The 13,299-nt window shown below is 50.4% G+C and overlaps 1 protein-coding gene across 9 annotated transcripts in view; it reads right to left on the minus strand.

The window, feature by feature from the left end:
- LOC110518923 (lipoma-preferred partner homolog) overlaps positions 1–13,299 on the minus strand; it is a 475,008-nt gene that overhangs the window by 215,894 nt on the left and 245,815 nt on the right. For all 9 annotated transcript variants that reach the window (XM_090231894.1, XM_090231657.1, XM_090232022.1 and 6 more), the window contains 3 exons: positions 6,782–7,042; positions 5,770–5,926; positions 1,727–1,956 (listed from right to left, as the gene is read on the minus strand). In XM_090231894.1, coding sequence (XP_090088020.1) covers positions 1,727–1,956; positions 5,770–5,926; positions 6,782–7,042 — 648 coding nt within the window. The remainder of the gene's footprint in view (positions 1–1,726; positions 1,957–5,769; positions 5,927–6,781; positions 7,043–13,299) is intronic.

The raw sequence follows: 13,299 nt of genomic DNA on the forward strand, positions 1-13,299 counted from the left end.
AAAAAAATCCAACATACATAATGTACACAGTTTAAAACAACAATACGATGTGAAAACAAGTTGACATGACCACATTTTCTAACCACTTTGGACAAAATCAAGACGTCAACATTCTTCTAATTATATTAAACATCTAATTACATCTAATTCAGTGTGTAGTTGTGTAGCGTCAGTGTGTAGTTGTGTAGGGTCAGTGTGTAGTTGTGTAGTTGTGTAGGGTCAGTGTGTAGTTGTGTTGGGTCAGTGTGTAGTTGTGTTGGGTCAGTGTGTAGTTGTGTAGCGTCAGTGTGTAGTTGTGTAGTTGTGTTGGGTCAGTGTGTAGTTGTGTAGTTGTGTAGGGTCAGTGTGTAGTTGTGTAGTTGTGTTGGGTCAGTGTGTAGTTGTGTTGGGTCAGTGTGTAGTTGTGTTGGGTCAGTGTGTAGTTGTGTAGGGTCAGTGTGTAGTTGTGTTGGGTCAGTGTGTAGTTGTGTAGTTGTGTTGGGTCGGTGTGTAGTTGTGTAGTTGTGTAGGGTCAGTGTGTAGTTGTGTAGTTGTGTTGGGTCAGTGTGTAGTTGTGTTGGGTCAGTGTGTAGTTGTGTAGTTGTGTTGGGTCAGTGTGTAGTTGTGTAGTTGTGTAGGGTCAGTGTGTAGTTGTGTAGTTGTGTTGGGTCAGTGTGTAGTTGTGTAGTTGTGTTGGGTCAGTGTGTAGTTGTGTAGTTGTGTTGGGTCAGTGTGTAGTTGTGTTGGGTCAGTGTGTAGTTGTGTAGGGTCAGTGTGTAGTTGTGTTGGGTCAGTGTGTAGTTGTGAAGGGTCAGTGTGTAGTTGTGTAGGGTCAGTGTGTAGTTGTGTAGGGTCAGTGTGTAGTTGTGTAGCGTCAGTGTGTAGTTGTGTAGGGTCAGTGTGTAGTTGTGTAGGGTCAGTGTGTAGTTGTGTAGGGTCAGTGTGTAGTTGTGTAGTTGTGTTGGGTCAGTGTGTAGTTGTGTAGGGTCAGTGTGTAGTTGTGTAGCGTCAGTGTGTAGTTGTGTAGGGTCAGTGTGTAGTTGTGTAGTTGTGTTGGGTCAGTGTGTAGTTGTGTAGTTGTGTAGGGTCAGTGTGTAGTTGTGTAGTTGTGTTGGGTCAGTGTGTAGTTGTGTTGGGTCAGTGTGTAGTTGTGTAGGGTCAGTGTGTAGTTGTGTTGGGTCAGTGTGTAGTTGTGTTGGGTCAGTGTGTAGTTGTGTAGGGTCAGTGTGTAGTTGTGTAGGGTCAGTGTGTAGTTGTGTAGGGTCAGTGTGTAGTTGTGTAGCGTCAGTGTGTAGTTGTGTAGGGTCAGTGTGTAGTTGTGTAGGGTCAGTGTGTAGTTGTGTAGGGTCAGTGTGTAGTTGTGTAGGGTCAGTGTGTAGTTGTGTAGTTGTGTTGGGTCAGTGTGTAGTTGTGTAGGGTCAGTGTGTAGTTGTGTAGCGTCAGTGTGTAGTTGTGTAGGGTCAGTGTGTAGTTGTGTAGGGTCAGTGTGTAGTTGTGTAGGGTCAGTGTGTAGTTGTGTAGTTGTGTTGGGTCAGTGTGTAGTTGTGTAGGGTCAGTGTGTAGTTGTGAAGTTGTGTCGGGTCAGTGTGTAGTTGTGTAGCGTCAGTGTGTAGTTGTGTAGGGTCAGTGTGTAGTTGTGTAGTTGTGTCGGGTCAGTGTGTAGTTGTGTAGAGTCAGTGTGTAGTTGTGTAGCGTCAGTGTGTAGTTGTGTAGCGTCAGTGTGTAGTTGTGTAGGGTCAGTTCTTACCCTCTGTGGGGCGAGGTGTACAGGAGGCGCCAGGCTGGCAGGAGGGTCAGTGATGTAGGTCTTCTTCGGGACAGGTTGTGGGCAGCCCTGCTGGGTAGGAGCAGCAGCATAGCTCGGCTGGGGTCTCCAGGTGTTCCCTGGTTCTCCCCCGTACCCTCCTGGTTCTCCCCCGTACCCTCCTGGTTCTCCCCCGTACCCTCCTGCTCCCGGGTAGGCCTGCTCTGGGTAGCCTGCCACAAATGTACATTCATTTATTGTGACTTTTTTTTTTAACCAGGTAAGTCATTGAGAACATATTCTCTTTTACAATAATGACTTGTACATGATACCAACGTATTGAAAAAAATACAACAATTACACGATATCTGTCATTGTAACACAAACTGAATTGTAAACACAATAAAAATGCATTCTATCGTGTCTTTGCTTGCACAGTGTCTTTGCTTTCACAGTGTCTTTGCTTTCACAGTGTCTTTGCTTTCACAGTGTCTTTGCTTTCACAGTGTCTTTGCTTGCACAGTGTCTTTGCTTGCACAGTGTCTTTGCTTTCACAGTGTATTTGCTTTCACAGTGTATTTGCTACCCGGTCTTTGCTTTCACAGTGTCTTTGCTTTCACAGTGCCTTTGCTTTCACAGTGTCTTTGCTTCCCAGTCTTTGCTTTCACAGTGTCTTTGCTTTCACAGTGTCTTTGCTTTCACAGTGTCTTTGCTTTCACAGTGTCTTTGCTTGCACAGTGTCTTTGCTTGCACAGTGTCTTTGCTTGCACAGTGTCTTTTGCTTTTTGGTTCCTAACTGCATTTCAACGGGTTATCAAGTAATTTCACATGCCATGGGAATTGTTAGAATTACAACCGGAGTGTTTTAATGTTGGGGTTAATTCCACAAATTCAATTCCCTCTCCCTGTCAATTCCATTTGATTAAATACAAATTCCAGGTCAGTCTTTAAATTCTGAAATATCACCGTGTGACATCACAGTGTTGCATCACAGTGTGACATCACAGTGTGACATCACAGCAGCAAGATGTGTGACCTGTTGCCACCAGAAAAGGGCAACCAGTGAAGAACAAACACCATTGTAAATACAACCCATATTTATGTTTATTTATTTTCCCTTTTGTTCTTTAACTATTTGCACATTGTTATAACACAGTATATATATACATAATATGACATTTGAAATGTCCCCCTAATTTATATATGTTTTACTTTTGTGAGTGAAATGTTTGCTGTTCATTTTTGATGTGTTTTGATGTTCCCGTGTGGCTCAGTTGGTAGAGACCGCCTCAGTTGGTAGAGACCGCCTCAGTTGGTAGAGGCCGCCTCAGTTGGTAGAGACCGCCTCAGTTGGTAGAGACCGCCTCAGTTGGTAGAGACCGCCTCAGTTGGTCGAGACCGCCTCAGTTGGTCGAGACCGCCTCAGTTGGTAGATATGTCTCAGTTGGTAGAGACCGCCTCAGTTGGTAGAGACCGCCTCAGTTGGTCGAGACCGCCTCAGTTGGTAGATATGTCTCAGTTGGTAGAGACCGCCTCAGTTGGTAGAGACCGCCTCAGTTGGTAGAGACCGCCTCAGTTGGTAGAGACCGCCTCAGTTGGTAGAGACCGCCTCAGTTGGTAGAGACCGCCTCAGTTGGTCGAGACCGCCTCAGTTGGTAGAGACCGTCTCAGTTGGTAGAGACCGCCTCAGTTGGTAGATATGTCTCAGTTGGTAGAGACCGCCTCAGTTGGTAGAGACCGCCTCAGTTGGTAGAGACCGTCTCAGTTGGTAGAGACCGCCTCAGTTGGTAGAGACCGCCTCAGTTGGTAGAGACCGCCTCAGTTGGTAGAGACCGTCTCAGTTGGTAGATATGTCTCAGTTGGTAGAGACCGCCTCAGTTGGTAGAGACCGCCTCAGTTGGTAGAGACCGTCTCAGTTGGTAGAGACCGTCTCAGTTGGTAGAGACCGCCTCAGTTGGTAGAGACCGCCTCAGTTGGTAGAGACCGTCTCAGTTGGTAGATATGTCTCAGTTGGTAGAGACCGCCTCAGTTGGTAGAGACCGTCTCAGTTGGTAGAGACCGTCTCAGTTGGTAGAGACCGCCTCAGTTGGTAGAGACCGTCTCAGTTGGTAGAGACCGTCTCAGTTGGTAGAGACCGCCTCAGTTGGTAGAGACCGTCTCAGTTGGTAGAGACCGCCTCAGTTGGTAGAGACCGCCTCAGTTGGTAGAGACCGCCTCAGTTGGTAGAGACCGCCTCAGTTGGTAGAGACCGCCTCAGTTGGTAGAGACCGCCTCAGTTGGTAGAGGCCGCCTCAGTTGGTAGAGACCGCCTCAGTTGGTAGAGGCCGCCTCAGTTGGTAGAGACCGCCTCAGTTGGTAGAGACCGCCTCAGTTGGTAGAGACCGCCTCAGTTGGTAGAGACCGCCTCAGTTGGTAGAGACCGCCTCAGTTGGTAGAGACCGCCTCAGTTGGTAGAGACCGCCTCAGTTGGTAGAGACCGCCTCAGTTGGTAGAGACCGCCTCAGTTGGTAGAGACCGTCTCAGTTGGTAGAGACCGCCTCAGTTGGTAGAGACCGCCTCAGTTGGTAGAGACCGTCTCAGTTGGTAGATATGTCTCAGTTGGTAGAGACCGCCTCAGTTGGTAGAGACCGTCTCAGTTGGTAGAGACCGTCTCAGTTGGTAGATATGTCTCAGTTGGTAGAGACCGCCTCAGTTGGTAGAGACCGCCTCAGTTGGTAGAGACCGTCTCAGTTGGTAGAGACCGCCTCAGTTGGTAGAGACCGCCTCAGTTGGTAGAGACCGCCTCAGTTGGTAGAGCATGGTGCTTGCAATGCCAGGGTTGTGGGTTCAATTCCCAGGGGGGACCAGTATGGGAAAAAGTAGAGACATGTATCCACTCACTACTGTAAGTTGAGCGTCTGCTATAAATGACTAAAATGTAATAGTCATAAAGAACTAACATAAAGATATGTAACATTATGGTTTATTTCACTTTTGTTTATTATCTACTTCACTTGCTTTGGCCTCTAACATATGTTTCCCATAGCAATGAAGCCCTATGAATTGAATTCATTCCTCTCAATTTCAATGTTAGGTAAATTCAAAAAATTAAATTCCCATTTCAATATTATCCTCGTTTGCGGTTGTAAATTAAAAAAAAAAAAAATGTCCATTGAGCTGAGAGAAAAGTTGTAGTTTTAAAACTAATTTCCTGGAATTCCATGCATTTTGCCATGGCTAATGCGGTTCTCCTCTGTAACAAAATCAATGGGCAGGTGCCGGGAACGTCCATTTTTGTAATTTAATTTCCGATTCTCACTGACCGTCTAGATTTTATTTGATTGTTAGTTTTCAAAGATGGCATTCTCTTTCTGGTTTTGGTCATTTACCTGGACACTGAAACTGTTTTTCAATCCCGAAAATCATCACTTAGCCAGCCCGCCTAAGAATTTTCTACATAGAAAACACCCTGTAATTAGCTCCAATGGCTGTACAATTTCTACCATATTAAAGGGATAGATCGAGATTTTTGGAATGAAGCCATTTATCTACTTGCCCAGAGTTGGATGAACAGGAACAGCTGACTTGCCTAGTTTAAATAAAGGTCAAATAAAATACTGGATGCAGAGACATAAAAATGGTATCCATAAAATGGTATTCTGTTGCAGCTCGCGATATTTCCCCCCAAAATAGTTTTCTAAAATAACTAAATATAAAACGGTGCTTCTACACCTGCATTGCTTGCTGTTTGGGGTTTTAGGCTGGGTTTCTGTACAGCACTTTGAGATATCAGCTGATGTACGAAGGGCTTTATAAATACATTTGATTTGATCTGCAGACATATAGAACTAGATGAAATGGCTAAAAACTCCATTAAGTGGAAAATCGTTTTTTAAAGTTTTTTTTTACAATTACAATTCAATTCCAAATCAAACAGTCTAATTCCAATTCCATAACTTTAAGATTGAATCCAATTCTTATTTTAACAATCTAAATTCTCCACTTCATGAATTCAATTATTGAATGTGAAGTTCTAATTAAACCCTGATGTCTGGTAGGGTAGTCACCTTGAGGAGCGAAACCAGGCTGGGGAGGCCCATAGGCGAAATCAGGGCCCCTGGGCTGGGCAGCCATGTACTGGACCGGGCTCCTGTTGGGCTGCTGGGAAAACTGCTGGGGGGGCCCAGGGGACTGGTGCTGGGGCCCGGGCTGGGCAGACCTCACCTGGGGGAAAGAAGAAGATTACTTAGTTTTTCCATTTTTCCTTTTTCCCAACCTCTGTGAGAGACTCCACTGAGCTTAAAGGGCTCTATGAGACACACAGCTGAGCTTAAAGGGCTCTGTGAGACACACAGCTGAGCTTAAAGGGCTCTATGAGACACACAGCTGAGCTTAAAGGGCTCTGTGAGACACACAGCTGAGCTTAAAGGGCTCTATGAGACACACAGCTGAGCTTAAAGGGCTCTGTGAGACACACAGCTGAGCTTAAAGGGCTCTGTGAGACACACAGCTCAGCTTGAAGGGCTCTGTGAGACACACAGCTGAGCTTGAAGGGCTCTATGAGACACACAGCTGAGCTTAAAGGGCTCTGTGAGACACACAGCTGAGCTTGAAGGGCTCTGTGAGACACTCAGCTGAGCTTAAAGGGCTCTATGAGACACTCAGCTGAGCTTAAAGGGCTCTGTGAGACACTCAGCTGAGCTTAAAGGGCTCTGTGAGACACACAGCTGAGCTTGAAGGGCTCTGTGAGACACTCAGCTGAGCTTAAAGGGCTCTGTGAGACACACAGCTGAGCTTGAAGGGCTCTGTGAGACACTCAGCTGAGCTTAAAGGGCTCTATGAGACACTCAGCTGAGCTTAAAGGGCTCTATGAGACACTCAGCTGAGCTTAAAGGGCTCTGTGAGACACTCAGCTGCAGTGCAGTGCCCAAAGATAAAATGGCAGTAAGATAGGATCAAGGACTTGATAGCAATGACTGCAAGTGATCTGTTTGCTATTGATCTTATAGCAATGAGACAAAAAATTGGGACAATAAAGACAGACAGATAGATTGATTCATTAAAATGATTGATTGACACCTGTACGTTGAAGGTGGGCTGGCTGGGGGTGGAGGCTGTGGCGTAGGAGGCCGGGACTGGCTGGGGGGCCGTCTGGAACTGGGGCCTGGCCAGTATGGAGGCTGAGGAGGAGTTCTCCGCTTGGGGCCGGGGCAGTGTTCCGCCTGGGGCCCCGGCCTTGGGAGAGGACTTCTTGGTGGCCGTCAGAGGAGGCTGGGTGGGGATGACCATACGTTTGTACCCTGTCACCGGAGCGTTGGGACTGGTCAGAGTTCCAGAGTTCTGTCAAATAGAACGGTTTTTAAATCAAATACCCTTTCCTTTAATACAAACACTGAATGTTCCTGCTGCTCAAATGAAGTTGGAGGCAGGTTGGGTAGTTAGCCATCAGCCCAGGCTGGGTAGTTAGTCTGGAGATTGATCTGGAGGAAACAGGCTGGGTAGTTAGCCATCAGCCCAGGCTGGGTGGTTAGCCCAGAGATTGATATGGAGGAAGCTGGCTGGGTAGTTAGTCTGGAGATTGATATAGAGGAAGCAGGCTGGGTAGTTAGTCTGGAGATTGATCTGGAGGAAACAGGCTGGGTAGTTAGTCTGGAGATTGATCTGGAGGAAACAGGCTGGGTAGTTAGTCTGGAGATTGATATGGAGGAAACAGGCTGGGTAGTTATCCCAGAGATTGATATGGAGGAAGCAGGCTATCAATCTCCAGACTAACTACCCAGCCTGCTTCCTCCATATCAATCTCCAGACTAACTACCCAGCCTGTTTCCTCCATATCAATCTCTGGGCTAACTACCCAGCCTGTTTCCTCTATATCAATCTCTGGGCTAACTACCCAGCCTGTTTCCTCTATATCAACCTCCAGACTAACTACCCAGCCTGTTTCCTCCATATCAATCTCTGGGCTAACTACCCAGCCTGGGCTGATGGCTAACTACCCAGCCTGCTTCCTCCAGATCAATCTCTGGGCTAACTACCCAGCCTGGGCTGATGGCTAACTACCCAGCCTGTTTCCTCCATATCTATCTCTGGGCTAACTACCCAGCCTGTTTCCTCCATATCAATCTCTGGGCTAACTACCCAGCCTGGGCTGATGGCTAACTACCCAGCCTGTTTCCTCCATATCAATCTCCAGACTAACTACCCAGCCTGCTTCCTCTATATCAATCTCCAGACTAACTACCCAGCCTGTTTCCTCTATATCAATCTCCAGACTAACTACCCAGCCTGTTTCCTCTATATCAATCTCCAGACTAACTACCCAGCCTGCTTCCTCCATATCAATCTCTGGGCTAACTACCCAGCCTGTTTCCTCTATATCAATCTCTGGGCTAACTACCCAGCCTGTTTCCTCTATATCAATCTCCAGACTAACTACCCAGCCTGTTTCCTCCATATCAATCTCTGGGCTAACTACCCAGCCTGGGCTGATGGCTAACTACCCAGCCTGCTTCCTCCAGATCAATCTCTGGGCTAACTACCCAGCCTGGGCTGATGGCTAACTACCCAGCCTGTTTCCTCCATATCTATCTCTGGGCTAACTACCCAGCCTGTTTCCTCCATATCAATCTCTGGGCTAACTACCCAGCCTGGGCTGATGGCTAACTACCCAGCCTGTTTCCTCCATATCAATCTCCAGACTAACTACCCAGCCTGCTTCCTCTATATCAATCTCCAGACTAACTACCCAGCCTGTTTCCTCTATATCAATCTCCAGACTAACTACCCAGCCTGTTTCCTCCATATCAATCTCTGGGCTAACTACCCAGCCTGGGCTGATGGCTAACTACCCAGCCTGCTTCCTCCATATCAATCTCTGGGCTAACTACCCAGCCTGGGCTGATGGCTAACTACCCAGCCTGGGCTGATGGCTAACTACCCAGCCTGTTTCCTCCATATCTATCTCTGGGCTAACTACCCAGCCTGCTTCCTCCATATCGATCTCCAGGCTACCTCGTCTGACTCCCACATGGCACCCTTTTCCCTATATAGTGCCTGTAAGGTGAACTACTTAAGTAGTGCACTATATAGGGAAAAGGGTGCCATTTTGGGACTCAAACCCTGGACAGCAAAAGCCCTCACTACCCTGGCCCAATTCCTCCAGGCATAAACTAAGGGTAATAAAGCATGCTAGCAGGGAGAGAGGGAGGGAGGGAGGGAGGGAGGGAGGAGATAAATTGTTGGGTGGAGGACGCCATGACAGTACATTGGCAGTGCTAGAGGAAAATGGTGCTGACTGTAGCTGGCTGGGGTGAGGACGGTGGTAAATCCTAGAGATATGTTGTCCCAGTGATCCCTGGTGAGGGAAGAGGAAACAACTGGACTCTCAGTAACAGGAAACGAGTTCCTCAGTAGCTCAATGCTGAGCAATATCTCACCATTGACGTGTCCAATTTCTATATTTTTTGGAGGGTGACTTCTTTCCCCACACAGGAGATGTGTGTGTCAGATTGAGATTCACAGTGTTTAATAGTGAATGGCTACAGGTGTGCTTGCAGGGTAACAGTGAACCTCTCAGGCTTGTGACACTGGTATGTTGTGGTTCAATGCCTCTCAGTTAGTGAATTAAAGATGTGTTGGAATGGTGATCTCAGGCCAGGACTGAGGGAGGAAAGAGGCCACTACGGGAAAACTATTCATCTCTGAATTATGACAGGAGTTCCTCACTGGCTCGATGCAGGACAGAGAACGTGTGTGACTCAAATGGCATCCTACTCTTTATATAATGTCCCACCCTGATTCACCTGTCTTGTTCTTGTCTCCACCCCCCACCAGGTGTCTCCTTCCCCCACCAGGTGTCTCCTCCCCCCACCAGGTGTCCCACCCTGATTCACCTGTCATGTTCTTGTCTCCACCCCCCACCAGGTGTCCCACCCTGATTCACCTGTCATGTTCTTTTCTCCGCCCCCCACCAGGTGTCTCCTCCCCCCACCAGGTGTCTCCTCCCCCCACCAGGTGTCCCACCCTGATTCACCTGTCTTGTTCTTGTCTCCACCCCCCACCAGGTGTCCCACCCTGATTCACCTGTCATGTTCTTTTCTCCGCCCCCCACCAGGTGTCTCCTCCCCCCACCAGGTGTCTCCTCCCCCCACCAGGTGTCCCACCCTGATTCACCTGTCTTGTTCTTGTCTCCACCCCCCACCAGGTGTCCCACCCTGATTCACCTGTCTTGTTCTTGTCTCCACCCCCCACCAGGTGTCCCACCCTGATTCACCTGTCATGTTCTTTTCTCCGCCCCCCACCAGGTGTCCCACCCTGATTCACCTGTCATGTTCTTTTCTCCACCCCCCACCAGGTGTCCCACCCTGTTTCACCTGCCTTGTTCTTGTCTCCACCCCCCACCAGGTGTCTCACCCTGTTTCACCTGTCTTGTTCTTGTCTCCACCCCCCACCAGGTGTCTCACCCTGTTTCACCTGTCTTGTTCTTTTCTCCACCCCCCACCAGGTGTCTCACCCTGTTTCACCTGTCTTGTTCTTGTCTCCACCCCCCACCAGGTGTCTCACCCTGTTTCACCTGTCTTGTTCTTGTCTCCACCCCCCACCAGGTGTCTCACCCTGTTTCACCTGTCTTGTTCTTGTCTCCTCCCCCCACCAGGTGTCCCACCCTGATTCACCTGTCTTGTTCTTGTCTCCACCCCCCACCAGGTGTCCCACCCTGATTCACCTGTCATGTTCTTTTCTCCGCCCCCCACCAGGTGTCCCACCCTGATTCACCTGTCATGTTCTTTTCTCCACCCCCCACCAGGTGTCCCACCCTGTTTCACCTGCCTTGTTCTTGTCTCCACCCCCCACCAGGTGTCTCACCCTGTTTCACCTGCCTTGTTCTTGTCTCCACCCCCCACCAGGTGTCTCACCCTGTTTCACCTGCATTGTTCTTGTCTCCACCCGCCACCAGGTGTCCCACCCTGATTCACCCGTCTTGTTCTTGTCTCCACCCCCCACCAGGTGTCTCACCCTGATTCACCCGTCTTGTCTTGTCTCCACCCCCCACCAGGTGTTTCACCTGTCTTGTTCTTGTCTCACCCCCCACCAGGTGTTTCACCTGTCTTGTTCTTGTCTCCACCCCCCACCAGGTGTCTCCACCCCCCACCAGGTGTCTCACCCTGTTTCACCTGCCTTGTTCTTGTCTCCACCCCCCACCAGGTGTCTCACCCTGATTCACCCGTCTTGTCTTGTCTCCACCCCCCACCAGGTGTCTCCCCCTGTTTCACCAGCCTTGTTCTTGTCTCACCCCCCACCAGGTGTTTCACCTGTCTTGTTCTTGTCTCCACCCCCCACCAGGTGTTTCACCTGTCTTGTTCTTGTCTCACCCCCCACCAGGTGTTTCACCTGCCTTGTTCTTGTCTCCACCCCCCACCAGGTGTTTCACCTGTATATTTCTTGTCTCAACCCCCACCAGGTGTTTCACCTGTCTTGTTCTTGTCTCACCCCCCACCAGGTGTTTCACCTGTCTTGTTCTTGTCTCCACCCCCCACCAGGTGTCCCACCCTGATTCACCTGTCATGTTCTTTTCTCCACACCCCACCAGGTGTCTCACCATGTTTCACCTGCCTTGTTCTTGTCCCCACCCCCCACCAGGTGTCTCACCCTGTTTCACCTGCCTTGTTCTTGTCTCCACCCCCCACCAGGTGTCTCCACCCCCCACCAGGTGTCTCACCCTGTTTCACCTGTCATGTTCTTGTCTCCACACCCCACCAGGTGTCTCACCCTGTTTCACCTGTCTTGTTCTTGTCTCCACACCCCACCAGGTGTCTCCACCCCGCACCAGGTGTCCCACCCTGTTTCACCTGTATTTTTCTTGTCTCACCCCCCACCAGGTGTTTCACCTGTCTTGCTCTTGTCTCACCCCCCACCAGGTGTTTCACCTGTCTTGTTCTTGTCTCCACCCCCCACCAGGTGTTCCACCCTGTTTCACATGTCATGTTCTTGTCTCCACCCCCCACCAGGTGTCTCACCCTGTTTCACCTGCCTTGTTCTTGTCTCCACCCCCCACCAGGTTTCCCACCCTGATTCAACTCCGTTGTTCTTGTCTCCACCCCCCACCAGGAGTCTCCACCCCCCACCAGGTGTCTCCACCCCCCACCAGGTGTCTCCACCCCCCACCAGGTGTCTCACCCTGTTTCACCTGTCTTGTTCTTGTCTCCACACCCCACCAGGTGTCTCCACCCCCCACCAGGTGTCTCACCCTGTTTCACCTGTCTTGTTCTTGTCTCCACACCCCACCAGGTGTCTCCACCCCCCACCAGGTGTCCCACCCTGTTTCACCTGTATTTTTCTTGTCTCGCCCCCCACCAGGTGTTTCACCTGTCTTGCTCTTGTCTCACCCCCCACCAGGTGTTTCACCTGTCTTGTTCTTGTCTCCACCCCCCACCAGGTGTTCCACCCTGTTTCACCTGTCATGTTCTTGTCTCCACCCCCCACCAGGTGTCTCACCCTGTTTCACCTGTCTTGTTCTTGTCTCCACCCCCCACCAGGTGTCTCACCCTGATTCACCTGTCTTGTTCTTGTCTCCGCCCCCCACCAGGTGTCTCCGCCCCCCACCAGGTGTCTCCGCCCCCCACCAGGTGTCTCTGCCCCCCACCAGGTGTCTCCGCCCCCCACCAGGTGTCTCCGCCCCCCACCAGGTGTCCCACCCTGATTCACCTGTCATGTTCTTGTCTCCACCCCCCACCAGGTGTCCCACCCTGATTCACCTGTCATGTTCTTGTCTCCACCCCCCACCAGGTGTCCCACCCTGATTCACCTGCCTTGTTCTTGTCTCCACCCCCCACCAGGTGTCCCACCCTGTTTCACCTGCCTTGTTCTTGTCTCCACCCCCCACCAGGTGTCCCACCTTGATTCACCTGTCATGTTTATGTCTCCACCCCCCACCAGGTGTCCCACCCTGATTCACCTGTCATGTTCTTGTCTCCACCCCCCACCAGGTATCCCACCTTGTTTCACCTGCCTTGTTCTTGTCTCCACCCCCCACCAGGTGTCTCACCCTGTTTCACCTGTCTTGTTCTTGTCTCACCCCCCACCAGGTGTTTCACCTGTCTTGTTCTTGTCTCCACCCCCCACCAGGTGTCCCACCCTGTTTCACATGTCATGTTCTTGTCTCCAACCCCCACCAGGTGTCCCACCCTGTTTCACCTGTCTTGTTCTTTTCTCCACCCCCCACCAGGTGTCCCACCCTGTTTCACCTGTCTTGTTCTTGTCTCCACCCCCCACCAGGTATCCCACCCTGTTTCACCTGTCTTGTTCTTGTCTCCACCCCCCACCAGGTGTCCCACCCTGTTTCACATGTCATGTTCTTGTCTCCACCCCCCACCAGGTGTCCCACCCTGTTTCACCTGTCTTGTTCTTTTCTCCACCCCCCACCAGGTGTCCCACCCTGTTTCACATGTCATGTTCTTGTCTCCACCCCCCACCAGGTGTCCCACCCTGTTTCACCTGTCTTGTTCAGGTCTCCACCCCCCACCAGGTGTCTCCGCCCCCCACCAGGTGTCTCCGCCCCCCACCAGGTGTCTCCGCCCCTCACCAGGTGTCTCCTCCCCCCA

Source organism: Oncorhynchus mykiss, chromosome 1 (assembly GCF_057628025.1).
Source record: "Oncorhynchus mykiss isolate SJ-2025 chromosome 1, ASM5762802v1, whole genome shotgun sequence".
NCBI classification, from domain to species: domain Eukaryota; kingdom Metazoa; phylum Chordata; class Actinopteri; order Salmoniformes; family Salmonidae; genus Oncorhynchus; species Oncorhynchus mykiss.